Source organism: Corvus cornix, chromosome 3, assembly GCF_000738735.6.
Source record: "Corvus cornix cornix isolate S_Up_H32 chromosome 3, ASM73873v5, whole genome shotgun sequence".
NCBI classification, from domain to species: Eukaryota; Metazoa; Chordata; class Aves; order Passeriformes; family Corvidae; genus Corvus; species Corvus cornix.
Genome location: NC_047056.1, coordinates 39,537,025 through 39,563,925, shown reverse-complemented (window position 1 = coordinate 39,563,925; position 26,901 = coordinate 39,537,025). Strand labels below are relative to the sequence as shown.

Sequence of the window (26,901 nt, the reverse complement as noted above, 5' to 3'; positions counted from 1 at the left end):
GTAATGAAGTGTTTTTTCACTGAATGCATGTCTTTCTCAACAGTTTTGTCTTGGATTATATGACACAGTCTGTGCTGGCAAAGGGGTTTGATGGACTACAGCTACAGGCTCCCAGAGACACAGAGCCCAAGCTCCTGGGTGTAAGAGGCCACCCTACTCCTGTTGCTAGTGCACAAAAACCTGGGTGTACTCACCTAAACCAGGGTGGCTTGATGGGGGAACATGCCAGACACTTGGTTCTTTTCTGCCATTACCCTAAAAAAATACATCCAGCTGTACTTTAAACCAGAAATAAATTGCTACAAAAGGTTCAATACATCAGAGGAAAAGCGAATGACGAGAAAGAACTGAGCTGCTTAAAGATGCAGTCAATATTCTCACTAGGGAAAAGCCCCTTTTCTTACCCACAGCCACAGGTATACATGCCTCAAGGAGGGAGACCCTGCCTATGGTTTTCATAGGTTTTCATCTCTATTTTAATTATTTACAGTGGAATATGTCATACTCTTAAAGATGCTCTTATGCAACAGTAAGTGAAATGTTACCCAAGCAATTACATCCCAGAAATGTTATATATATTTCTGTGATTTAATTTGTAAAAATATAATACTAACACATGCATGTCTTATGATTTAGCAGGTTCTGTGTGGACTTTGCTAGCAAGGTTACACTTCTAGACAGAGGATTCTTGGAGGATTTTTAGAGGTGCTGGTCATTTCTTGAGTCCTGGGATGGAATTTGCAGCAAAGCCTCAGATTTGGGATTCACCATTGAACCAGTCTACCTGCCCAGACATTTTCCAAATATGAATTAAGGACTTAAAATAGTAACTTCTCTCTCACAGAGAAACCACAGATAAACATATACTAGACAGGACCTCCAGTGATCTGGAGGTGCTCCCATATATGGGGTATCTCTCTTGAAGACTGTGAAGCTATTAATATTTTATAAGTTATCTGCCCCTCAGTTTATATTGTCAAGATACGTGGGTTTTTCAGGAGATTTGGCCCCACAGTTTTCTATGAATTTCTAATAGATAGTGATTTTCTGCATTCCAAAAGTAGTTTAGGAAATCACTGTGGTTTTGCCGCTATTTCTACATGGACAACTCCATCTTATGGACTGGAAAAAGGTAAAAAGGGAAGAGACACACTTATTTGTTTAAGTAAAGGGTTTCATAATTTTTTAACTGGACTTAGAAAAGCTGCTAAGGACAAGAGAGTTCTGTGAAGGAGAGATCAAGCACCTCCATCAAGAGGAGGCTAGCCTTTGCTTTTACATACCCATGTCCTGATTACCTTGTTTCTTTTGTCTTTCCCTATAGCAGTTACACGGGAACAACATTCATTTTACTGATGGATACGAGATCAAGGAGGACATAGGAATTGGCTCCTATTCAGTGTGCAAGAGATGTGTTCATAAAGCTACAGAAACAGAGTTTGCAGTGAAGGTAAGAAAGCCTCTGGTAAATGCCAGAAATGCAGCTGAGACTGCTCTGCCAGCCTGGGCAGCAGTGGAGTCACTGGATTTTTTGTTGGCTTATTTCTTGTTGCTGGGTGTTGCTTGGGACTTTTTCTGTTTTGTAAGATGGCAAGTTTCATGATAAGTTTTATTTTTTTTCACACTTCAGTCTCACCACATAGAATTCCTCAGTGGAAAAAACCTTTTAATCACTTCAGCCGTGCTCCTTGCAAACTGAATAAGATTTACATATCCTACACTGAATCATCATAATTTTAAAAAATCACATATAAAATTATTGCAAAGTTGAATCATGATTTATTCTTCTTTCTCAAGTTGTATAGATCTGACTTTTTTGTTGTAATTAGACAGATTTTTCGGTGAAAACCATGACCACATACAAAAATTCAGATTTCTTTTTTTTCTTCTTACATTCAAAACAAATGCTATCAAAATGAGCAAGTCGATCTTCAGCCAAAATTTAAAATATTGATTTAGGTGGGCATTAAAGACAAGTCAGTGAACTTCAGACTTGGTCAAGCAGCAGTGCATAAAACAGAGTCACCTCAGCCACTGAGGCCAGGAAGCAGCTAAGATGAGGGAACCTTTTCCTACAGGGAAGAACTTCAGTAGAACTACGTTGCAAGGCCATGCTCAGAGCACTGTCATAATCTCTATTCAGGGCTGCTGAATGAGCAGCATGCAGCCATTTCAGCGGGCAGTACAGACCAGGGTATGTGGCAAGTGGTTGTGAGATTGCAGCTCAGAGGAAGAGTTCCAAAAGTGCACTTTCCTTTAAGGAAAAGTGTAGCAATGAAAACACTCGTATGTTAGAACAGTATTTCATGTTTTTGTTCTTGTACCAAGAAGGGACAAGATTAGATTATAACAAGGAATTTGAGAAGACAGGGGAAGTTAGGTCAGATCCTTTCACTCTGCAGCATCTCATGGGAACAGATTGCAGTTCATAGAGAAGTGTATTTACCAAACTTGCACTAAATGAGGGGATCTAGCCAACTGCCACTCTACTTTAGTTATTTTAAAATTTTAGAAAAGAGATGTAAACTTTGCTAATAAATGAGATTGTGTCTTTGCTATTCAGTGAGATGATGAGACCTTAAGGAAGTGATCCAAACTGCAGTTCATGAGATAAATTACCTCCAGACAGCCAATAGAATAAGATTAAATATTTTATTTAGTCTTACTTTCCACTGCTAGACTGACGACAATGCAGTATCCGTGAAAATCCATGAAAATTTTCATGTTTCCTCATGGTGGCCACAAAAATCTGGAAAACACTATTAACCTACAATCTGTTGATGTCACTGTTCAAACAATGGTTGATTTCTCTGTGCTACACCATAATCAGGAACATAGACTTACCAGCAGATCTGTGGGCTTGCAAATGAATATGCTACTATTTTTATTTCTAATGAATGAAAAAATCTGGTTTTTTCAGTGCCCAGGTAATTTGTCAACAGATGGCATTATGTTATAGTAGGTATGAGTTTCTGTATAATTTAAATACATCCATGATGAACAAAATGTATGCTAAATTAAAGTAATAACTTTAATAATTCATTTGTATCAAGTATTGTGGACAGATTTATCAGTGTAATACAGCCACTGGGAAACCAAAATAGAAAAACTTCATCCCTCGAAGAAGTCTGCATGCCCAAATCTGACAGGGTCCAGCATGCTCAGCAGCTGGGTGTTTGGGGTACCTCAGAGGATCCAGAAAAAAAGCCAAGGCATGGAGACACTCAAAACTCCAGAAGAGTTCAGCACTGTGGTTCAGCACTAGGTTTATGCTCTTTCCCATTTTTTTAATATTTTCTCTTTTTACTTCTTCCTCCACTTCTTACAACTCTTTTCTTGTCAGGTAAATACGTCTTGATTTTGACTGCCAGTGTAGGCAACATGTGCAGCATCTCAGTTTCTGACACAGTGTGAGTCAAATGTGTAGCACAGATTTGGGGTTGGAGACAGTTGGTGGGTTTCTGTTTATTCTCTTTCCAGCACATTTAGTGCTGCCTCTTTGACTATTACTCCTACCAATATATTAATTTTACTTTTCTTTCAATTTTATTGTAATTTCATAATGAGATTATATCATTTTGTTGTCAGAGTAGCTCGCTTTCAAAAAAATTGCACAATGCCACCCATTTCAAGTAATTAGATAGCACAGGAGTCGCAACAGATATTATCATAATTATATATCAGTCCCTTTTGACATGCATCCTTTAACTCTCTCTATAAAAATCACTGTAATTAGGCTCTTTTCATTTGTGTTAGTAAGTATAATTTTCCCAGTGTTCTCAAGTACCTAACGTTTACAGGAAAAAGTATCTGCAGTGATAGTTTATGTGATAGGCAGCAGCCCCACTTGCCTTGCACCACCTCATTAAAAGCTCCCTCTTTCAGATGAACTGCCAACACGTCAGAGAATAGCATCCTGTCTCCCCCAGGGGAGGCTGGTGGTAGGGAAGGAGTTAGGGAAATTATGTGGTGGCATCACTGCGGGAAGACACACATCATGTCACTGTGGAAGTAAATAATCCTTCAATGCAGACTGCCACTCACCTTATTTACTATTATTGTGTGGTGTCTTACTGAGACAGGAAATTACCTGGCCAGAGTAACTTGAGTCAGAGCTACAGTCAGAAAAGCAAAACCTTTCCTAGCCCAGAAGGAGAATATATTTATTAAAATGGAAAATCATCCCTTTTCCTTTTGATGGCCATCTGCTACTAATTGGGGGGCATCTTGTAGAAATAATTAGATGTATAGCAGTGCAAAGAAGTTCTTTGCTGGTGTTGTAAAAGCATCTGAACAGATCTGGAATTTCACTCTTTTCAGAGCTCATTGAGACTAGGCACGTTGCTCACTGAGGAGCTTTTGGAATTTTCCCCAGACACCTCTCAGCACCTGTAGGCAGCTGTACTGCCTTTGTAAATCCAGTCCTGGAGCCTGCTGAAGAAGAGAATTTTCTTGCAACCTATTCCCTCTTCTTCTGTGTCATCTGTAAAAATGAAATGCTAATAATAAACTCTAAAGCTATTTTAGACATGCCCTCGGGCTCCTAAGTGCAGTATTTCAGAATTCAGACATATCTCCACTTCTGAGAGCATTTCACTACCATGCTAGAGAAAAAACCCTGTAGACAGTCAGATTTCATGCCAGCTGAGTCTACTCTGAAACTAATAGGCACCTATCTAGGTCAGTGCAGGTAGATGTTGGTTTAGCAAGTCCATGTGTCATATTCTACTGCATGTACGTACTCTGAGGAGCTTTTAAAATTTTACTCTTAACTTTCCTTCCGTCTCATTCTCTGGTGAAAAAAAGTAAAAAGTTCTGAAACACAAGTAAGTATTTGTTAATTTTTCTGAATCACAGAATGTTCTTAGTTGGATGCTTCATAAGACTCTGGTAGAAAGAAGATAGACGGGAAAACAAGTGTTTCTCTGATGGACCTCTATTGTGTTACAGATTCTTCTGCTATGATATTGATCATCTTGACTACAGCAGGCCTAATGATTTTCAATAGCAAAGAGAACTGGCATTGTCATAGTCACATACTTCACATGGGTGTATATGTAATGGTGAGGTCAGGAGCAAAGGAAAATCAGATCGAAGTATTAAGGCACATCAGTATCTATAGAAAATAAGTTAATTAAGTAAAAGAATGATGCTAGAGGAGACGGGAGGGGTTTCTGTGGGTGGAAGAAAGTTTGCAATGGAAGCCTAAACAGATTAAGAGCTCTTGTTTGGAGTTCAGAGCTCTCGGTGAATCAGATTTTGCAAAACCTGCCAGAGATGTGATGCAATTAGCATATTCCAAATGTTTTTCTTTACTTAAAACTATTGCACAGCTTTCAAGCTTGGAGCGCTAATGAAGCTTTCAAGCTGGATTTTTGGATCTGCTTCTTACTGACACCAGATTAAGTAAGTTAGAAAAGGACTTGATTTCATCTCCCTGTTTCTGAAAGTTTATCTATTTAGATTGACTCCTGACCCCCAGGAGAGATTACTGGTGGATAATAGCCAAGTAGAAATTTCTGCTGCTGGGCCAGTTCTACCCCCAGTCCTGCCCCAGACATTGCAGAGGCGGGTGGCTTAGGTGCCAGATTCAACAGCTTGATATCAACCGCCTTCTTCTCCAGGTCAAAAGAATATCCAACTGGTTAAGTCTTGTGGGTTTTTAGTCCCTTCATGCTGTTAGAGACAGGGCAAACAACTAGGTAAAAACACAGGATAAATATTTTTCCCTCCTTTGAAGAAGAAACATATAGTAGAGACCGACCCAGTTGACAAGTCCAATTTTGCAGATGCCAATATTACAGTGGAATTTGGATCTTGAAACACATGTGAATCTCATGACTTTTTCCTATCTCTGTAATGTATTAACCAGCTGTTTGGCTCCAGATGTTCCACAGTTCTGAGCAAAGCCAAAGTTTGCATCTATATCTGCCACTGGGATACAAGTTAGTTTATGCTAGAGTCTGAGTAAATCGTACAGCTCATGTATCATTCTGGTAATTGCAAAGCACTGAAAGCACATCTATCTAGCATGTTTTGGTATGTGCAGACTGGAGAGAAGGCACATTTTAATTAGCTACAAAAATTCAATACCAGCAGAGAGGTGATGTCAACATGCTGTCAATAAACAGAGATCATGAGAGCTAGTGTTAGCAGGCCTGTGTAATCGAACGGTTGTATACGTCTATTTATTTGTAGTAACAGTGAGTGACATAGTCACTAAAATCCATCTAAATTCCAGAGTTTATTCATCATTTCCTTAAACTTCATTTTCCTCTTCCATTGATGTTCCCGGTCTTGATTTGGTTGTTTTGAGGTGGTTAGTGTAAGTAGATAAAATTGCACAGTAATCTGAAGGCAGGAGGTTCCACAGTAGTATTTAGTGGCTCTACATTTTCTCCTTAACCTGTACTATGGTTAGGTCAGGAGTTTGGTGCTGAATGCAGTAAAGAAAATAGGAATCTTATTTAGTGAAATAAAAAAAACAGTCCAAACATCATTAAATCTCCTTGAAAGTTAAGGTGTCTGTAGATCTAGAGAGATTTGCTTAAAATTGTCTCTCCTTAACCATAGAAAGTCGCTAAAGTGAAAGAGACAGTGAAAATTTCAGGGAAGGCTCTGTATCAATTCTTGTCTGTTTGGGAGGTACCTAGTGTCTGCTGGAAAATGGATAAATATATCAGTATATAAATAGGCAGGTCAATGGAAAGTTTGCTGACTGACCTCAGATTTCTTGGCCCTGAGTCTGCCAGCTTGTCAAACCAGCTGCTTGTCATCTACTGCTTGTCCAGCCTTTTCCTCCCTCTGCCTGCACCAGAACATGGTACAGGGGTCAGGCCCCAGGGTATGTGCAGCAATCTCCAGGTCAGAACCACTGGTAGTGCATCCCCTTTAAATTTAGCTTTGAAATTTAGCAGAAGTTCCTGCTGGTGGAGCAGAGCACTATCAAGACTGAAAGAGAGAGGATGGGCTGAATGGGCATGGATCAGATACTGAGGTGCTGTCTCAGTTCTCCTTCACTCCCTAGTAATGCAAGCCCCCCTTGACTTTGCTGGGTGGCTGTCACAATCAGGTTTGTATGGGTAAGGGTAGGCCTCTGTCACATCTTGCACTTGGGGAAAAAATCGCATCAGGAAGAATATAATATTATATAAAAGGACTTCATTATCGAACCTGTTAGCCAAGTGAAGGGAAATAAGAATGTCAGCCATGCTTCTGGAAGCCCCTAACTGTCCTTGCTCTTCCCCAAGATGGCTTATCAAATTATCTGTGAAGAGCAAATTTTTTGCCTCTGCAAGATCATACTAACCATTCTGAAAGATACTTTCTAATATTTTATTGAGAAAGTGTCTCTGACTGCAATCTTCCCAAAATTTTTCATTACTATTTGCTTTCCTTCCCTGAATATGTAATGCAACTGCTCAGTGTTTTCAAATAATTCATAGGATGGAAATACAAATATTTGAATACCACCAGCAGACAAGCATTTCATAAATATGTTGCTAGTGTAGTTACAGTTTTATTAATAAAATTCTTATGCAGACCTATAGATTTCTATCTTACTAACATGTTTGCATATAAATGAGTTTTTCTTATAGTACCTGAGTAGGAATACTGAACTCTGTGAGATCATGCGCTCTTTTGGTATCCATGATTTAAGATAGAATATAAGCAAATTAGAGAAAATCTGTAACAGAAAATATGCAAGAATTGCAAGGCAAGCTCTACCAAGAGAGCTACAAATACGTGTGATGTAAGACAGACAAGAGCCCAGAGGAATGCAATCAAAATCTATAAATATCTCTAAGGTGATATAAATGATGGATGACAACCATTTGGCTGCTAAAGACAGCAAAGGAAGACAGAATGTCTTGAAGCTAAAAAAGGGATTTTCGGGGGAAAAAAAGTCTGATTGTCAGAGCAGTTGGTAAAGCAGACTCTTCAAGGAGATGACCTAGACATCTTCCCCCTCACATGCCAAGAAGTTGGGTTTCTCATATTAGTGGAAATGTAGCCTTACAAAATGCAGGGTCAGAGGTACAAGATCCCTTCTTACCTTGATAAACTGCAGAGAACACTTACCAGGTTCTCCCATGGAATTTGGTTTATAAAGCTGGGCATCAGGAAATAATGTGGCCCAGACACCTAAGGAAAAGATGGTTTTGAGTGTCTGAAGCACATGCAAGCTTCTTGGCAGTGGGGCACCGGATTCTGTAGCCTATAGAGTGCCATGTAGGAGATACAGGCTTCAGAGCAGATTTAAGCACAAATCTTTGTCCTTCTTTGAATTGGCATAGGGAGGGTTGTTTTCCAGAGCGCTCTGCAAAGAAACCAGCATTAATAGCCCTAATAAGGGCTAGTTACCATACTAAGAGAGGTTACGAACAGCATGGAGGGTGTCCTCTAGATGTGATGGAAAGAGAAAATGATTTACAGGACAATGGATGAAGCATCAAAGGGTGATAGATTATTATTGTCTATGAGGATCTTATGTCTGATCTGTGACAGTCTTTTTGAAGGCTATTTTGGTTTTCCCACTTCAAAAACTTTTATCAAAGGACCTAACTTCCACACTGGACCAGAGCAGTTCTGTACATTCACCATAACAGGAGGCAACATAGCATATTTTATATGGCATCCTCATTTTTTAAGATTTGGGGTTTCTGAAATACCTGCAAAAACTTCAACGAGTCTCACTTTTCTATTGTTTTGATTTGAGTTCGGATAGGAGTTGGTCTCAATGATCCTGATGGGGTCAGGATTTTTGGGCTGAATGGGGTCAGCATTGCTTAAGTCTTAACAAAATAATCAGAGAGGGCAGGTAGAAATACAGAAACACGTGCAGGTCACCTCTTAATCTCAGCTTTGAAGCAAATATTAAATGTGTAGTGGTTGTACATCTTTGGTTTAAGGATTCCTGCAGCCTCCCTCCCACTTCATCACAAAGGTCACAGTGTCTCTTTCCTTGGCATGGCTGAACCTCTGAAGAATGTGAGATTATGGTATTTCTCGCTGCTAACTAGATCTTTTCTGAGACCTAGGATCAGGCAGCAGCTTTTCTACAGCTTAATAATATGATGTTTCTCTTTGCTAGTTTGCTTGCCAAATACCAAAAGTATTTTGGACAGAATTTGGTCCTTTGTGCCTCTGTTTCTCTTTTGGGGACATTCAAACTATGCTTCTTGTATTTGTCTTCCGTACTGACGTAATAATTTTCCCCTTTTGTAAATTCTGAATATGATACACTGGTTTCCATCCCTGAAGCTTTTTGTAGAAGAACGTGGGAGCAGCACTGCAGTTATTTGATGGACTGAAAATTCATCAGTCTGATCCAAGGACAATGTGCTGAGCAGAGCAGACTGAAACAGTGCAGAGCCTTTCCACCAAGCTATTCTGCCTCCAAAACTGAAGACTTCTCCCTAGAATGAGCTTTTCTGTTTCACGGGTGCTATTGAAATAAATTTGTTACTGTTTCTGCTCTGCTTGGAAAATGTCTGCTACCCTATAAGTGCTAATTAACAAGAACAGTTAATTAACAGTTCCAGCTGACAGCTTAGGAGTGCTAAGTCAGCAAACAGTGTCAGCAAGTGGGCATACTCTGTGTGCAGAAGTGTTTAATGTCTCACCTGCACAGCTTGATTGGATGGGCAGTCCTTATTTCAGAAAAGTATTGCTAATTAGGCCTGTTTCTTCTAATAGTCGTTTCTCTATTTTCCTGAAAGATTTAAACATGGATGGAGGGAATGAATTTCTGGAGCTAATCAAAACTAATAGCACAGCAAATAGTCCCTCAGAAACTATGAGGCTTGGAAAAGTTCTCCTTGGAGACATCTTAAATGTAAAATTATACCATGTTCTTTTAAATAATATTAGCCTTTCTGCAGTGATTTTCATCCAGCTTGAGTTATTTGACATCAAAAAAGGAACGAAATTAAAACAGATGCTTGGCATGAATAGAGCTTATTTTTAGAAGGAAATATTACTGAAATGGAAACCTGTACGTTTTCCAGCAGCACAGAATTGCAGGAAACTCTCTCTGTGATACTTTCTTTGGAATTAGTATTGTAGATGAAACTGTCAGGTTGAAATCTCTGTGTGCTGTCACACCTCCTTTTTTCAGAAGAGAAGCAAATCCCACCTATAGTCACTTCCACTAGTGGTGCCCTCAATTTTCAAATACAGCACAGTGTAGGTATAATGTGCAAAGGGACACAAAATTAATTCTCCCTTTGCTCATCCCTCACTTCTCAGAAAAGTAAAGGATTTTTACAGGGACTATCACATCACACTATGTAACGAGTCTTTTCTTAAAGGAGATTAACCCATGCTTACTCTCCAAACAGACTATAGAAAAAAACATTATATAACAGAAAATAAAGCAGCTTTTAAAAGTGTATAGAACTCTCTTCCTCCTCCATGCTTTTTCACAAAGCCATTAGAACTTCCCTAGTATTGGTCAAAAGGAGCTTTACATCATCTCACTGCCTAAACACACTGGCAGCCTCAGCTGTGGCTGTACAAGTTGTGACAGTGCCCAGGTGTCTGCCCTACCTTCTGCTGGACTTTATGTTGCTGGAGAAGCAGACTGGGACTTGTACCAGTAGCTCAGCTGCCTCAGTTCACACTCTGGTATCTCAGTTTCAGCTGCCAGGAAAGGTCACTTGGGGCAGCTGAAGACAGAGCAGAGGCTTATCCCATTTGGGACTGGGGGGAAAAAGAGCTATGGCTTATGCCTCTGCAGCATGACCCAACAAAACTCCTAATTCAAAGCTTCTCAACCTACTTTTTATCTATTCCCGTGCTGCAGGGTGTGCCTTCAATGCTTCCCCGTGTTTGTGGGTTTCATTGTGGAATGAATCTATAAAATAAAATGGAGAATGTTTGCTGCAGTCCGTGGTCGTGGCACACACCATGGTGTTAAGGGTTAAAACACTGTGACAGTCTTGGGTGCATTCAGCTTCCCCAGGAAGGAAGGTGGCTACAATCACCCATTTCAGTTGACATGATCAGACAGCTTTTGAGTCTTGTCTCACTTAAAGAGAAGAATCAAGTCAGAGCCAAGCAAATGTTTTAATACAGTCTTGTTTGGTCATTAAAGATGCACAAAGTCCTTTCTCCCCACCACAGAAAGACCCAACAGAGCAGTTTCCAGAGCTGGTTTCTGGCTAGCTCCAGCTTAACCTGGCCAGAGCCCCATCCTTTTCCTCAGTTTCATATCACTGCTCTTCCCATCATCTCATGTTTCTTTTCTGTCCTCTTTCTCGCTCTCTTGCTTTTCTCTCACTTTTTCTTTTAGGCTGTTCACTTTCCAGAGAGCAAAGGCAGTTACACTGTCTCCTCCCACCGCTTGCCTTTTTCCAGTCTCACAACTGTAGTGATGGAGAACTCCATGTGAGAAACACAGCCATTCTCCCTTCTTCTTGTGCACAGTCGTTCAGGTTAATTTCAGTGTTTGAAAAGGCAATTTGTATTAGCAGGGCTGGTTCAGGGAAAGCAGATTAGGGAGTGCTCACACGTACTGTTTCTTTGGCAGGGCTGTAAAGGCTGTAAGCCCCAGCTGGTGGGTGGTATCAAACAGCTGAAGGCTCCAACATTTGCTAGTGGCATAACTAGGTCCAGAAGAAGAGATTTATCTACACAGCTGGAAGCATGCAAATACCTTCACAAAAAGGCAACAAGCAAATATATATATATACTGTCTATTTAGTTGCTGCGCCAATTTCAGCAAGGCTTTACCCACACAGAATTTTACTGATACTCTCTTTTATACTCATCAGTCTGCTCTGGCAAGGCTAAAGCCATTGAAAACCCATTAGTAAAAGAGAATTGGATGATTTTTTTCCATGCAGAAGACTTGTAGAAGGACTTGTAAAAACTGGACAGATGTGTTAATTGGGATTTTGAAAATATTCCGTCCTGATCCTTTCTTTGTTAATAGAGAAAGTGTTCAGTATTGTCCTTTAAAGGAGCTTGACTGACTTTAAAATATCATGAGGTTATTACCCTAAATCCCATTGAGGAAAGAAAAGGCACCTTTTTCTGTCAGTTAGTCACACAAAGGATGTGATAGTCAAAGAACAAACAAGTGCCCTATCAGAACAAAGGACACTATTGACTGTGCTGAGCCCATTTTACTCTGGAATTGTTTCATACACTGTTTGACACAGATGAGTTTCTGAACAATCCCTGGGTGTCCAATGCACAGAGAAAAGTCTGTTTACCTTATGCTCAGCTTCTTTCTCTTCTGAAGGGCAATAGGAGACCCTCGTGTGTCACAGCTCTTCTCTGCCCAGGTACAGTGGAGCTCACACTGTATTTTCAGTAAAGTTACTTATGCATTATGGTGGCTTTTTGACTTGGTGTTCTTCACCGCACATCTAAAGAGAGAAATAGAAAAGTAACATAGTTACCTATTACTCAAATTCTCAGGACTAGTAGCTGAGATCTTCCCTTAATTCTGTGAGTTCTAGAGAGTGAACATTCAACATTTTAGTTGAATTCAGCATTTTAGTTGAATGAAATCAGAATGAGTTTCCTAAAGGAAAGACATATTCCTTGCACAGGAAGAGCTGCTGGAGGTTCATGTACTGTCACAGAGAGGAACAGAGAAGAGTCTGTATTCATGCAAAACACAGTGTCTCAGAGGAAACAGGGACTGGGGTGGCAAATACTGTTTTTTACCACAGGAAATTCTGGGTGCATTTAACAACACAGCAAAAAACTCTCTGAAAGGATTGTAAAGCACTGCACGGGCTGCCCAGGGAAATGGTGAAGTCACCATCCCTGGAGGCATTTAAGAGACATCTAGATATGGCACTTGGGGACATGGTTTAGTGGTGGATTTGGCAATGCTGGGTTAATTATTTGACTTAATGATCTCAAGAGATCTTTTCCAACCTCAATGATTCTATGACTTTGTGAAAAGGAAGATCAGGAAGACTGGGTATCACAGCAGAGCTCTGGGGCATATTTAATGAACTGCTGTGGCCATTGCAACATACAAATAAAGAAACTGTGCATACTGCAGCCAGTCTGAACTGCAGAGAGATTTCTGCTGCAGCTGCAGCAGACACCTCCTCTGCTGCTTAATCAGTCATGGGCGAAGGGTAAGTCACAGGCACGCTGAAGAGAGGCACAGGGTGACAGACTCTTGCTGTGGAAGAAAAAAATTTTTCTGGTCTGTCCAGTCAAACTACCCAGGGACCGAGAGGAATTTGGCAGGTCCATTCATAGCTCTGACAGTGATTTGTGGCGTGGTTTTGGGTAGCTTGTCTGTCCACCTAATCACTGTATTGCAGGTTGCACACACATTAAAACAAAAGGCGTGCATATTTAGGGGGACTGTCTTGCAGTTTGTATTTACATTGCATATTGTGAGTTAGAAGCATTAAAAGTCATCTACTGCTGTTACTACTACATCGGTAGCAGAGTGCTTCGGGTTATGTTGGTTTCGGTTTTGTCAATAGCTGAGACTATTTTTGGGTTGGATTTTTTTAGGCCATATATATGCATTTATAGTCCTGCATTATTAATAGTTGCTTAAAATTTTCCACAGCTCTGGATATTTCCTTTCACGGGGAGCTGCAACAGAAAAGGAATCTGGAATGTATAGCTTGCTACAGTAGCATAGTGATAGTGGTACTTCACATGGGTGGCAAGGTTTGTGCAAGGCAGGCAGATGCTAACAGGGGCACATGTGAGTTACTCCAGTAACTTGATAAGAGGTATATTAGTTTAGCCAAGGAAGTGGCCCTGAGGATCTTTTTGTATATTAGAGTTACTGTTTGAGTGGGACACATTCAGTCACTGTGGTTGTATTCCTGAGGAGTCAGTTGGTCAGGACTTCATTGGATTCTTGATAATCCTCAACTAAACTGGGAGAACAGCAGCAGAATTATTTTTTTTCATTCACCTGTTCTTGAGGTTTTCCTTTATTTATTCAAATGTGGACAACAACAATTTACCTGCATCAGCTGCCTTTTGCACTTTGATTTGTCACACTTCTTTTAATCCAGCACCAAATCACTGATATGGCATCAAATCCATACCTGAGCCATGGACAGCTACTGACCATCATTATCACTGCACATACATGCCAGTCATGATGACTATGAAACCTCTGATATATATGCAGTAATGCATTATTATAGCTAATGCATAAGATTCTACTCATGTACTTGAATTTGTATCACCATAATTAAACCATGAAAAATGCATGCATTTTATAAAAAAGCAGGCAGGCATTTATCTTCATTATCCAGAGAGGTTTTTAAAAAGCTGTTTTTTCCCCGATAACACCAGCATTTTAAATCTGTGCTCTGTGCCTAGTTCTTGGAGAGAACTAACCCCATTTAAGTTTGGAAGCCTTGATATCCAAGGCGATAATGGAATTATGATTTTCTGAAAATGCCACCCATTCCACTTCGGTAAATGTGTTACTCAAAAGTACTGCTGTTGTTTTCTAGCAGTAAGAAATAGAGCTGAAATAGTGTACTCCTAATGAGTTTTCAGTAGAATGAGTCTTTTGCCATTTCCTGGGCAGTTGCTTTTGAGATTCTAAAATTGCAGAGACTTCCCTTAGGATTATTTTTTGTTTCATATTGATCATTTAAATCTGCAAAGTGAGAAACATTAATCAATGCACTCAACTGGACAAATGACTAAAGCTCTTTGACTGACATCCCAAGTACAGGTAACAGAATCACTGAGGAGAAGTCAGTGCTCTCCTCATAGCTGGCCTTCCATGCAGTGATGCTCTCTAAGCACCAGGTGTCATGTTTTTCTAAGACTGGCTGCTACAAAACTAAAAAGTTTGCATGTCTTACTATACTTTCTGATAAGGCAAAAGATGCTGACTACATGAAAGTGATCTATAAAGCAGATTTCTTTCCAGTTTAGGAATGGGTGGGGAGTTCGGTTACATGGCCAAATGCAATCTGTGGTCACTCTGTTGTTCACTACAACAGCTTGGCCCAAAGAGCCAAGTGATTGCCCATAGCTTCAATTCAAATCTCCCCTGACAGAAATGTCTATACATTTTTATTTCTGACAAATACATATGACAATTAGTTTTTATTAATTTATCAGCATATATACAAGCATGTGCCAATATTATGATTACATCAATTTTTTATGTCAAAGAGATCATTTTAAAACTACTGTTATTTTAAAACTCTCAAGGTTGTTTGATTTCTAAATGACACTTCCTGTAACTGCCATTATTTATGGGTAAACAGAACTGTAGGCATCAAAAAGAGGGCCTACGCCTCCAGAATCTAAACTAATTATTGCTCCGTCTGCTTTGGCAGACAGTCAGCATGGCTCTCATTTGCATGTCCTCTCCTAGGATAATGATTAATAGAGGAATTTTGAATATTAAATTGTTTAAACTGTAGGAATTGGTTGGTTTATGCTTAGTGCTGCAAACCAGTATTTGACTGCACTGTGCTTCATTTATTCCAGATAATTGATAAGAGCAAGAGAGACCCTTCTGAAGAAATTGAGATACTTTTGCGATATGGACAGCATCCAAACATCATTACTCTTAAAGATGTGAGTAGTCTTTGAGCACTTCAGCATTAAATGATTTTCATCTTATAGTCAGGCTTACTTATTAGTCCATGTCTGGAAAATTCTTCAGTTGAAGGTCAGAGCTAAAACCAGACCCATTGAAATCAAGGAGAAAAACATGACTTAACAAATTACTGGATAGCATTTGGAAAGACTGCTCAGGTTACGCATTCTCCAGTTACTGTCTTACAAACCATAAATAAACCAAAGGGGCACAGTGCTGGAGAACAACAAAATGGGTTTGGGTTGGCAGCACTATTTAAAAGGAGATCTCCCTGTCTGGGTGTTTTGGGACACTGCTGAACACACACAGTGGTACTGCTGGACAGGGAGATGATCTTTCACAAGCAGCAGCCATTCCCATGCAGCCTGTGAGGTCTGCTTTGTTGGGGAGAGGAGAGCTCACAGAGTCACTGCGATAGTGTTTTAATGCCAGGGACTATTTACCTTCTACTCAAGCAGCCTGAGAAGTCATTAAGGTATTTTTCTTCATCATTTCATATGAAAAATAGCCTTCACTTTGCTTAAGTGGAGTAATGGTCTTTAGTCAGAGATGTTTTAATTTTGCTGTCTGAAGTCTCACCTAAGATAGTCCACACCGTGTCATATTCAGAGTTTACAGAACAAAATCCTGCTTGTGTCAGTGGCCAGTATATTATGGTTTAGACCTGAGTGAATTTTATAAAAATCTGCTAATCACATGCTCTCAGGAAAGTCTTACCTAATTCCTTAGTGTTAAAGAGTATCCCAAAATCTGTGCAAAATAAGGTTTTATATTCCTTTCCAGAAACATTTAGCATTGATGACTGTAACACTGCCTATTATTTGCAGTCCAGATAAAGGATGATGACATGAAAATTGTTGTCCTCCAATTTAAATGACAAAATGTCTTTTACCAATTGCCATTGACATTGAATGTGTCTTGTACCTGATATCAACAATTTTCACCAGAATTGCAAATATAAACTATATAATATCATTCGATGCAAGTGTTGGCCAACAGTATAATACAGTTCTTTAGCTGATCGTGAGTCAAAGGGAAATATTGATATTTGAAATGGCAAATGTTACCCTGTGGAAGTGGAAAGAGAGAACACTACTGAGAAGAATGATTGGGTGAGAGCCAGCAGACATTTGAAGCTGTGTGGAGTGGTGCTGTTTTTAACAGCTGAGCCTGCTCTGCTGCCATGATAGCAGACCAGGAAAGCTACATTTCTGTGTGGACAAATCAGCAAGCTGCTACAGACACAAGAAAACAGTGATGACTTAAGTCATTTTATAAAGTTTTCTTTTTTGTTGTTAGGCATAATAAGCACATTTCCCACACATTTGCTGACACTTTCTTCTTGCAACATCTCACACAAGCAAGCCAACACTGTGATTAAAGGACCAACCTTTACCAAGTTAATGGGTCCAAAGCATGTATTTATGGTATGACTGTTCCAGGTCTATGATGATGGGAAATTCGTGTACCTGGTGATGGAGCTGATGCGGGGAGGCGAGCTGCTGGACCGCATTCTTCGGCAGAAGTGTTTCTCAGAGCGGGAGGCCAGCGCTGTGCTGTGCACCATCACCAGGACTGTGGACTACCTGCACTCTCAGGGCGTAAGCACTGCTTTTTTTGGCTTAGCTGCATCAACCTCCTTAAAATACAACTATGTTTAGAAATAATTTAGAAAGAGAAAATGGTTGGGATTTTGCTTCTCTGAAATGTTAGTATGTTCCCCTCCCCAAAAAAAACTTTCTCCATATTTATAATTACATCTGCTTTGTGAAATAGGGTCATAGGCTTTTTATCCATTTTCCACTGACCTGAAGCATATCAAAGTAGTATTTTCTTTCCCACACTACAGTGACTTTCAAGTTCATGTACCTTCTTGAGATATTAGTTGTATACTTTTTATCACAATCATTATTGCAGGACCTGAACTTTTAGCAACATTTCAAATAGGGTAGCTGAATCAGCAGATAGGTAGAAAATCAAATGCTCAGCTGTCCAAATGAAGTGGCATTTTGAGCAGCTGAGGGGAAAGACATCTGACATGCTGTTAAAATCGGACTTTTAAAGTCTAAGCTCTTTATATACAACAGTTTGAAAATCTCTCCTTTTCTGCATTTCAGGGACAAGCAGTTTGGATAACTAGTCAAATATTTACTGCTTTTCCTGCTTCATGGTTAAAACAAAGTGCATTTTGTGCATTGGCTTCTCTGCTTTCATGGGAATTTTCAGTCTTGCTGTAACAAATAAAAGCTGTTTTCCTGCCACTGAAATGCAGTATGTCTGGTAAAACACACAGTCACATGAAGTTCTGTGAATACATTTTGAAATTAAGAAAAAAATGAGTCCCTCCTTTCAGGTGTGAGCCACTCACATGGACAGTCACAAGAAGACCCTTACACACTTTCCTCCTATGATGTGATTTCTTCTTCACCTTTCAGCTGAGTATTCAGGGCCATCAAGTTCCAGGAGACTCTACCACCAAGATGTTTGTACAACAGCCAACTTTGACCACCCTCAGGAAGTTGCCTCCCCTTAGAGCAGCAGCCACCTTCTTAATACACCAGCAGAGGCTGTCAAACATTTTATTTCTCATTTTAACAGACTTTAACTTTTTTTTTTCCTTCATTTGTCCAAGGCTTTTAAGCAAGTTTTTTTCCAAACTTAAATATTTTCGGCGTGAGCTCTTGACCTACCTCAACCAGCAGACCAAGAGTGGCAGCCAAGCCTGAGTGCTCCCTGACCTCCTCTTCTCACTCATTTCTCACTCTTCTTTCTTAAGGTGGTGCACCGAGATCTCAAGCCAAGTAATATCCTCTACATGGATGAGTCAGGAAACCCAGACTCCATCAGGATCTGTGACTTTGGGTTTGCCAAGCAACTGAGAGCGGAGAACGGGCTGCTCATGACTCCCTGCTACACAGCCAACTTTGTCGCACCTGAGGTAGGATCACATTTCAAAGCCTTCAGTAGTGTGTCCTGGGAAGCAGTCCTTTCTCCCTTGCTGCCTTTACAAGAGGAGCAAGGCAGAAACCAGGCTACTGGCACTCAAACAGCCTTTATTACCATAACTTTCCTATTTCTGGTCCTGTTGCAGCAGTTGTTTTTCTCCTGACAGAAGCTGGTGTCTGTCTTGGACTGGTGCACACTATGCTTTGGCTCATTACTGGGATACATATCTTTTTTTCTCTAGCTGCTTCTAATCGGAGTGCTTTCCCTCTGGTGCACTGCATCAGAACAGGATTAAGGCTTAAGAGGGAAATCTGGTGTCAGGTTGCCCAGAGACATTGTGGAGTCTCCTTCTCTGGAGATTTCCAAAAGCCATCTGGACACAATGCTGAGTGCCCTAGGGGACCCTGCTTGAGCATGGAGGTTGAACTATATGACCCTTCCATCCTTAACCATTCCATGATTCTGTGATAAGACTGAAAACAAAAATCCTTGCATGAAATCTTTACTGTGCTGAAATCAGTGAGAGCTGTATTGTTGACTTTACTGAGGTAAAGAAACATCTCTTGTCTTGGGCTTTCCTAGTACCAATCCCCCCTATTCTGGGGGATGTAGGAAAGGCTTTCTCATTTTTACAGACAGAGCAATGGAGGAAGACCAAACAGTTTGTCCTGAGCTCAGGGAGAGGTGGCTCTGCATCACTGGCAAGCGCTGCTCCTTTCATGCAGCCCTGCGGGAGTGGGCTTGGGTCATACAGCTGTTTCATGGCTTGGGCTCTTTGCTGTATTTCACCCATGAGATGTTTGTATCTGCTTCCTCACAATGAAGGAGCAAGAAGTTAATTTCTTGGGTAATTGCCCGTTTCTTGGAGTGATGAAAATCAAAAATTTTAGTACTTGCAATACACTACTTCAAATGTGTGTCTTCCTTTGCTTGTTTTGGTCCTTATAAGAAAAAAAAAAAGCTATTGTCTTTCAATACTTCATCCATTCTCTACTATCAAATACCAGTGTCTCTCGGTATAATCTAGAAATCTTTTTTTCTCCCTAAGCTAACCAAGCTATGTTCATCTGTGTGGTATGTGGCTGGGAAGAGAAAAATAGGATGATCTTTCTGTACAAGGTCCTTTCATGATACCAAAAGTTACAGGAATCAACAGCCTTCCTGCATCAGAAGGAGAATTTGTTATACTGAGACTATTGCTGGGCCAGTATAAATTCGTAACAGATTTTTCTTCAGCAAAAAAAATCTTCTATTGCCAAGATAGATTGGTTGGGGTTTTTAATTGCTGTTTGGTTAGGCTTCCATTTTAGAAATGGGAATGAGCTGTTCAAAATTTATCGAAGTACATTGAAAAAGTTGTGTGGCACCACAGCCATTCAATTTCTAAACCACAAAAATAATCATGTTTGCAAGATTTGATGCACTCAGATTTCCTCCAAGGTACAAGATGCTTAAAATAGGTGTAGCTATTTTTCAAGATTGGCTATTTTGTATAGTTTCTCTAATCACAAACATTTCCAGTTTCAGATCAGACTCTTCTGATTTGAACTGAAAGCAGGAATCACACTCCCAGTCATTTGTGATGAGTAATACAGGTCCTGCTAATGCAGGAGACATTGGAGATTAATTGAAACATTACCAGAACTGGCAGGGAGCTTACATAAAGCCTTAAGTGCTTTTACATTTTACCTGTGATATAATGCTGCCCTCCAGCCTAGACTTGACTTTCATGTTCCCTGTCTGAGTCCGATGGCAACGTCTGCCACATGATCAGGAAAATAACTAAGGAGGCAGAAAGTCAGCTGAGCTGGTGACAAAGACGGTAGTGACCAAAGAAGGAGGACATATTTGCCCCCTTGGATCTCGCTTTATTTTGGAAACAGTTAATTTGCGTTTTAGGTGATAGCAAGAGCAAAGATGAAGGCTATCCGAAAGAGGCACGCTGCCACCTAGTGCGAGTCGTGCTGCATGCGAAGAGGAAGGAGCCAGGCTGTTGTACTACTGATGCAGTAGGGTGCTCTTGGATAAAGTAAAAATATTTTATTCTGTAGTTTTCCTACAAAATTCGTGAAGAACTATTGCTTTGTCATTTGAAATTATGAGGGTTTTTTATTATCTTGTGTACCCATTCACATCCCTGCTTGTCACAACTGAGAAAAAACTGTGTTTGTAACACTGTTAACCCGGTAAGTCAAAGCCTATAAAAATAAAAGGGTTGGATAAATACCTGAGCCATTATCAGAATTGGATGAACCCAGGGTATCATTATGTCCAGGATACACCTCCACAATGTCCTGCTATGGTGTGGCACTAAGAACCAGTTCGTGCCTCTGTTTCAGATCCCACTAAGTTCTCAAAGTGACTTAAACTCCTTAATCAGTGGTAAAATTTTTTTGGCATCCATTACAGGAGGACAGCACTGCAACTTTTGCAAAGCTCTCTCCCTGATTGATCTGTTGCTAAGACACATGCCTGTTACTGTTCCATAGCATCTCCTGCCCAGATCAAACACCAGTCTTTTTGGCCAAGGTTTCCCACACTTTCTCCCATCAGCTCAGTGTTCTCTTTTAAAACACAGACCTGCCGGAGACATTTTCAAATAGCAGTGACACTAACTGATAACTCACTGGGTCCTGTTGCTATCTGTGGGCTGAAGTTACTATTGATAAAAAGGTGTTTGCCAGCAAAGCTTTCCCTAGGCACTGGCACAGAGTGAGTGTCCCTGTTATCTAGCAGTGCACCTGCAAACGGAATGATAACACACAACGACACCTTGCCATCACTTTGGGGTTGTGTAACCACTTGCTTATTAACCTGCTCCACTAAGTATCATCACTGCCCCATTTTTCTGTCACTTACCTTGGGCTTGATTGTCCTTGGTTATCGGAGGAAAACAGAGAAGGAGTGAAAATATAACTGTTCAAAAGTCAGTGAGAATGACCACAACAAAAGATAAATGTTGGCTATTCAGTCTCACAGGTGAAGGAAGAAGCAGCTGAGTTTGTCATATACCAAAGAAGTTTTTCCCATAAAAACTAACATTAATAGAGGGAGAATGAATGCAGGAACTAAAGAAATGGAAATAAATAAATCAGCCAGAAAGCCTATATATTATGTACAGGAGAGAGAGGCAGAAGCATGATTTTGCCAGCTTTGTCAACAGGAGGAACTATGGCTTTTTCCTGGTTTTGTTGCTGTGGGAGTTTTTTTGGTTTGTTGGGGTTTTTTCCAGGTAGCAAATGTTCACTCAGCAGCACACCTGGCAGATGGTTGCTTTGCCACTCATCATTTATAAAATCTGTCGAGGCAACAATTTCTCAAACTGTTTTTCCTTAGCAGAGTTTGGTGATAGACTTCATAGTTTCTGTGATAGACTTCAGCTACTTAAATCGCTCCTGGGTAATAAGGCTGCAAGTGAGAGAAAGACTTGCTGAATTTGTACATTCCTTTCTCGTGTGCTTTGCAAAAAGATCTATCTACCAGTCTATCTGAAGAGGACAAAACTATCCTTGTGTATCAGAACTGAATAAAGAGAGGGCAGTTTGCTTTTGTGGGAAGATCTGGAGTTGGTCCCTGAGCTTAGTTGGTGACTTCACTTTCACTTGGACCTGCACTGACCCAAACAGGCATTTCTGCTAGTGTGCACTAGCACAAATGAAATCTGGACATTACCCTTACTGCTATACCTTACCATGTGTCGGTATTGAACTTACTGGTCAGATCTCTGCTGACTACCACAGGTCTTGTTTGCCCCACAGGAAAAGGGGGTCAAGTTTTAGCCTGCTATCTGTTAATTCCAGTCTAAATGTGGCCACTTTTATCTACACAGAAGTAAGAGAAGCTTTCTTTGCAGTTGTCATGCATCTTCATTAGTCTGACATTAGATATGCTTCAGTGTGCATCCATTTGCTGTATCAAATCCAAACTGAGCTCAATTGGAACACTTATTACCGTCATTTAGCCCTGTGATGCATCCACGGTGTTGTTGGTAACTTCTGTGTTAGGAGGATATGTTTCAAAGTATTAATGAGCTTGTATTTCTATGAAGCATTTTAAAACACTGAAATACTGCTCTGCTTTGCTGCATGTTGGATGGTCAGAGGAGCTCCCAGACCTCCCAGCTCCACCAGGCTGCACCCATCTCTCTCACTGAAAAGGGGAAAGATGTGCTGAGTTTGAACACTAACCAGATCCTTCCAGCCTGGGCTTCACCTTGCTCCATAGCACTACTGGAGTTTTTGATCACAAGGCAGCCACCTGTTCAAGGCAGATATGCAGCTAAGCCCTGGGAATGTCAGCAGACACAACCACTAATCAGTGCTTTTTGTAGATCAGAAGCTCAAAATTCAGGAATGCAGATTAACTTATTTCCATCTCTCTCTTTCCTTCCCACAGGTCCTTAAACGCCAAGGTTATGATGCAGCCTGTGACATTTGGAGCTTGGGGATCCTGCTGTACACCATGTTGGCTGGGTGAGTGACGAGGTTCTCCTAGAGCAGCAGTCTCCAGTGGGCTCAGCACTGTAGCACTGATTAAGCCTGAAAGGAGTCACAGATAAGGATTCTGGCCTCCTTAAGAAGTGTGTTCAGTTGTTAAAAGCAAGAAAATAGATGTCAAGACCTAGAATTAGAAAAAGTTTTTTTTAGAATGCATAAATAGCTTTGACACTTGACAAATTGTTTAGGTTTTTAACAGAAAGTGCATGTATGCACTGAGACCTAGACTCCTAAAGGGTTCACTCACCACTTAAGCAGTGGGAAAGTTTTCCATTGGGAGAGGTGCATAGGAGTATGAAGAGCCACATCACGTTCACCTTATGTGTGGAAGAATGTTAATTCATTCTACTGATACATGTATTCTCCTCAGCGTCATTATTCTTCATTTGATACTGTTATTGAAGTGTCTGAGCGCCTTTGAAAGCTAAAAAATCCCCACCCAGACATAGTTTTCAGATGCTATTTGAAAAACATGATTCAGAAAGTAAACTAAGAGATCAGCAAGAATAGCAACAGGTAGCAGAAACTTTTGAGAGGTACTTGGCAAAAATACCCCTACCAATGTGTTGGCTAAAGTGAAATACTAACACAGGAAGATGCAGGGAAAGACACAGATTGAAATAAGCAGTGAAGGATAGGAGTAAGACGTGCTGAGATGATTGGGAAACAAAGTGTGCAAGCCCAATCTAGAGTTATCAGGCCCCTGCATTTCATTTCTCAGAGTGTAGTAGGTGCACATTTATCACACCTAAGTGCAGTTTGCAGCTTTTCAGTGATCTCTCTAAACTGTTTAATCTGCTTCATGATCATTCAGCTGTGACAGGAAGCTTGGATTCATTTCTAGGTTTTATATAGAAAACAAAAAGTTGGACTCTGACTTTCTGTTATTTGCATCTCTTGCCTTGTGGATTATAGAAGAGGTGCCAGGGGTCTCTATCTCATCTGTTTTAATCTTGATTACAAATGTGTTCAAGGTCACCTGAAATATATTGAGACTTTCTGGGGAAGTCTCCCGGTCTGCTAGGATCTCCAAGAACCTTTTCCTATTTGGCTGCTGCCCTAGACTGCTACACAGCTGGAATCAGTAAATTAAAATTAACACATTACCCACAGTTACATTTGTTCGGTTGAAAATGTTTCTTTATTAAATAAGAAGAAAAAAGTCCAGATATATTTGAATCAGAAATACAAATAGCACAACTTAGTGGATATTAAATTTACTGACAGGTGCTAGTAACCTGTATTTCACTTTTCCTGCACTTATCAGAGAAAATAATAGTAACAAAATCAGTTGAGGAATGCTTTTTTTGGTGCCAGAACTGCATTTATGAATGGTCTTGTTCTTCCTCATTAGAGGAGATTAGTAGGAACTGACAAGTATTTACATCCAGGAATTTTTTTCTCCTTCTATCATCACTATGAGCAGAGAGGGCTCAGACAGCCAGGACTAGAGCACAGGCCAGGATCCTGTTACTGGAGCTAGTGACAGACCTCAGAGTTTTTGCTAGTCCTCAACTCCTACTGCATCCCTCCTGATGGCTATAGATTGGAATAGCATTACAGATCTCTTTGGGCTGAACTGCTATGAAGTCTGAAATGTTATTGAAAATGAGAAAATACAACATGAGGAATTGAATTTTTTACCAGAAATAGGGTGGGATAGGAAGCTGTGGCCAACCCAACTATCTAACAATCTAAAAACCACTCTGGCAAGTTCTCAGAAAAGAAAGATTGAAGGAAAAATATAAAAATCCGAAATATCTACTTCTTCTAAACCTACACAGCTGTTCAAGATTGCAGAGTAAAATTTGGCCTGGTAGATTTTAGTCAACTGCAAAAACCTTTTCTCTTGTCACTTTCTGAAGACAAAAAGTGTACCCTCTGCATGTGACACTGATTTTGTAAAGCTGGGCGCATGTTACTGGTCATTTCTGACTGGCTAGACAAGGAAGTAACCTATTGCAGGTCATTTCTTTTGCCCAACTGACTTGTACATTATGGTTAATGAAGCAATGCAAAATAGATTAGAAAGGGTTCTTCTTTTCTTTTCCTTTTTTTCTGTTTCAGATCGTAATTTTTCTCCTTCATAATTTTTATCCTTTCTTGCCATTACCAAGGTGCTGGTATTGCCAATAAAGGTGTTGGCAATAAAGCAGACTTAAGGTAAAAACCTGACTATTTTTACAAAGAATATGTCATTCCTAAAAAATTGTAATGGAACAAAAATATAAAAAACAATTAAGGAATCAGTCTTTTCCTCTACAGATCAATATGAGGAACCACCAGGCTGTACAGTTTGAGTGAAAATGAAGCATCAGTATCAGTGGTACATTCTGGAACCAAATTCCTGTTGTAATTAGTGGCAGTTAATACTAGAACCTAGAAATCACATACTTGCAAATTACATAGGTTTCTTCTCTTTCTCTCTCTTTTTATTTTTTTTTATAATAGATTCACTCCTTTTGCAAATGGACCGGATGACACCCCAGAGGAGATTCTGGCCAGGATTGGCAGTGGCAAATATGCTCTTACAGGAGGAAACTGGGATTCAGTGTCTGATACTGCAAAGGTCAGTGAAACCCTTTCTCAGATTTTCTCTCGAGATTTAAATACCATGGAATGGGTTTTTTTGCTGCAACTGCACTTTTAAAAGAAGTGTAGGTTTGTCAATGCCACAGATGTATAGTCAATACATGAATCACCTCTTTGCTTCTCAGTTAGCCAGGAGCAGGCAGTTTTAATTCCTGTACAGTTCACAGTTTAGGCTGCCCATCAATCACAAAGCATGGAAACCCCAGGAGAAAAAAATCATCTGGTGCTGAGATCTTTAGGCATGAAGCTGTGCACTAGTCTGTGACCAGGTAAATGGGCAGGAAATTTGCAAGCTTCCAGTTGCCCAGCATTAATCAGAAGCTTTGACAGGATTTAAAGATTCTTGCAAGAGATTTCATTTTTAGCAAATGTTACTATCCAGTGGAGTAACACTGATACATTCCACCACAAAACTGCAAGCAATCCTACTGACATATTAATCTTGCTACCAGAACCTAGGAGCCTCACAGTGGATTTTTTTATCAGCTGTCCAGTTTTGAAATTAAAATGTTTAGATGTTGTAGAACTAACCTAACTGAACTTTAGTTACCTGAGTGTTAGGTTTCTATTCTAAGTTCCTCTTGTAAGCATGCTTCCAGGTCATCGAGGAGATGCCTCCAGATGGCATCCTCTCCCTAGGTATTCATCATCCTACAAGGTCATCAGTAAATAACACTCATTCGATCAGATGAATACCCTCCACATTATGTTTTGACTGGATTATGAGCTGAGAGTTGAACATTACACTTGAAAGTTTTGAAGATAAGACCTGACACTTACAGAATATAAAGCCTGTCTCAAGTGTATCACTCTCTCCATTGGACATGCTAACTGTGATACTGCCAACAGGAAGATCTTAGTAAAACCAGCCCTGCTATTAATTACTTTTTCCCTTGTACTGTTTTCTTCCTTTTCAACCCAGGACATTGTGTCTAAGATGCTTCATGTAGACCCTCATCAGCGCCTCACAGCAGTCCAAGTCCTGAGACATCCATGGATAGTGAACAGGGAGTACCTGTCTCAAAACCAACTCAGCAGACAGGATGTTCACCTGGTGAAGGTACCTCCTACACCCTTCCCTCTTCCTTCCTTGCAGAATGAGCTGTCATTTGTGTAAATAGTCTGGAAAGTGATAGAGGAGTTGGGAAGATTATTTGCCACAACAGCTAAATTTAATATGGCACTGTATTAAGAGCAAAGATTTTTGACTGAAACCTGCTCAGTATTTTTAAATTCAGGCGGCATTGTAATAATCTGGTGGTACATACTGCTCTTCACCACTTTGAATCTGAG

The 26,901-nt window shown here is 40.2% G+C and overlaps 1 protein-coding gene across 3 annotated transcripts in view; it reads left to right on the top strand.

The window, feature by feature from the left end:
- RPS6KA2 (ribosomal protein S6 kinase A2) overlaps positions 1-26,901 on the top strand; it is a 283,173-nt gene that overhangs the window by 248,864 nt on the left and 7,408 nt on the right. For all 3 annotated transcript variants that reach the window (XM_039569566.1, XM_019281323.3, XM_010391626.4), the window contains 7 exons: positions 1,325-1,450; positions 15,463-15,552; positions 17,017-17,175; positions 18,351-18,512; positions 22,916-22,992; positions 25,468-25,585; positions 26,531-26,668. In XM_039569566.1, the coding sequence (XP_039425500.1) occupies positions 1,325-1,450; positions 15,463-15,552; positions 17,017-17,175; positions 18,351-18,512; positions 22,916-22,992; positions 25,468-25,585; positions 26,531-26,668 (870 nt within the window). The remainder of the gene's footprint in view (positions 1-1,324; positions 1,451-15,462; positions 15,553-17,016; positions 17,176-18,350; positions 18,513-22,915; positions 22,993-25,467; positions 25,586-26,530; positions 26,669-26,901) is intronic.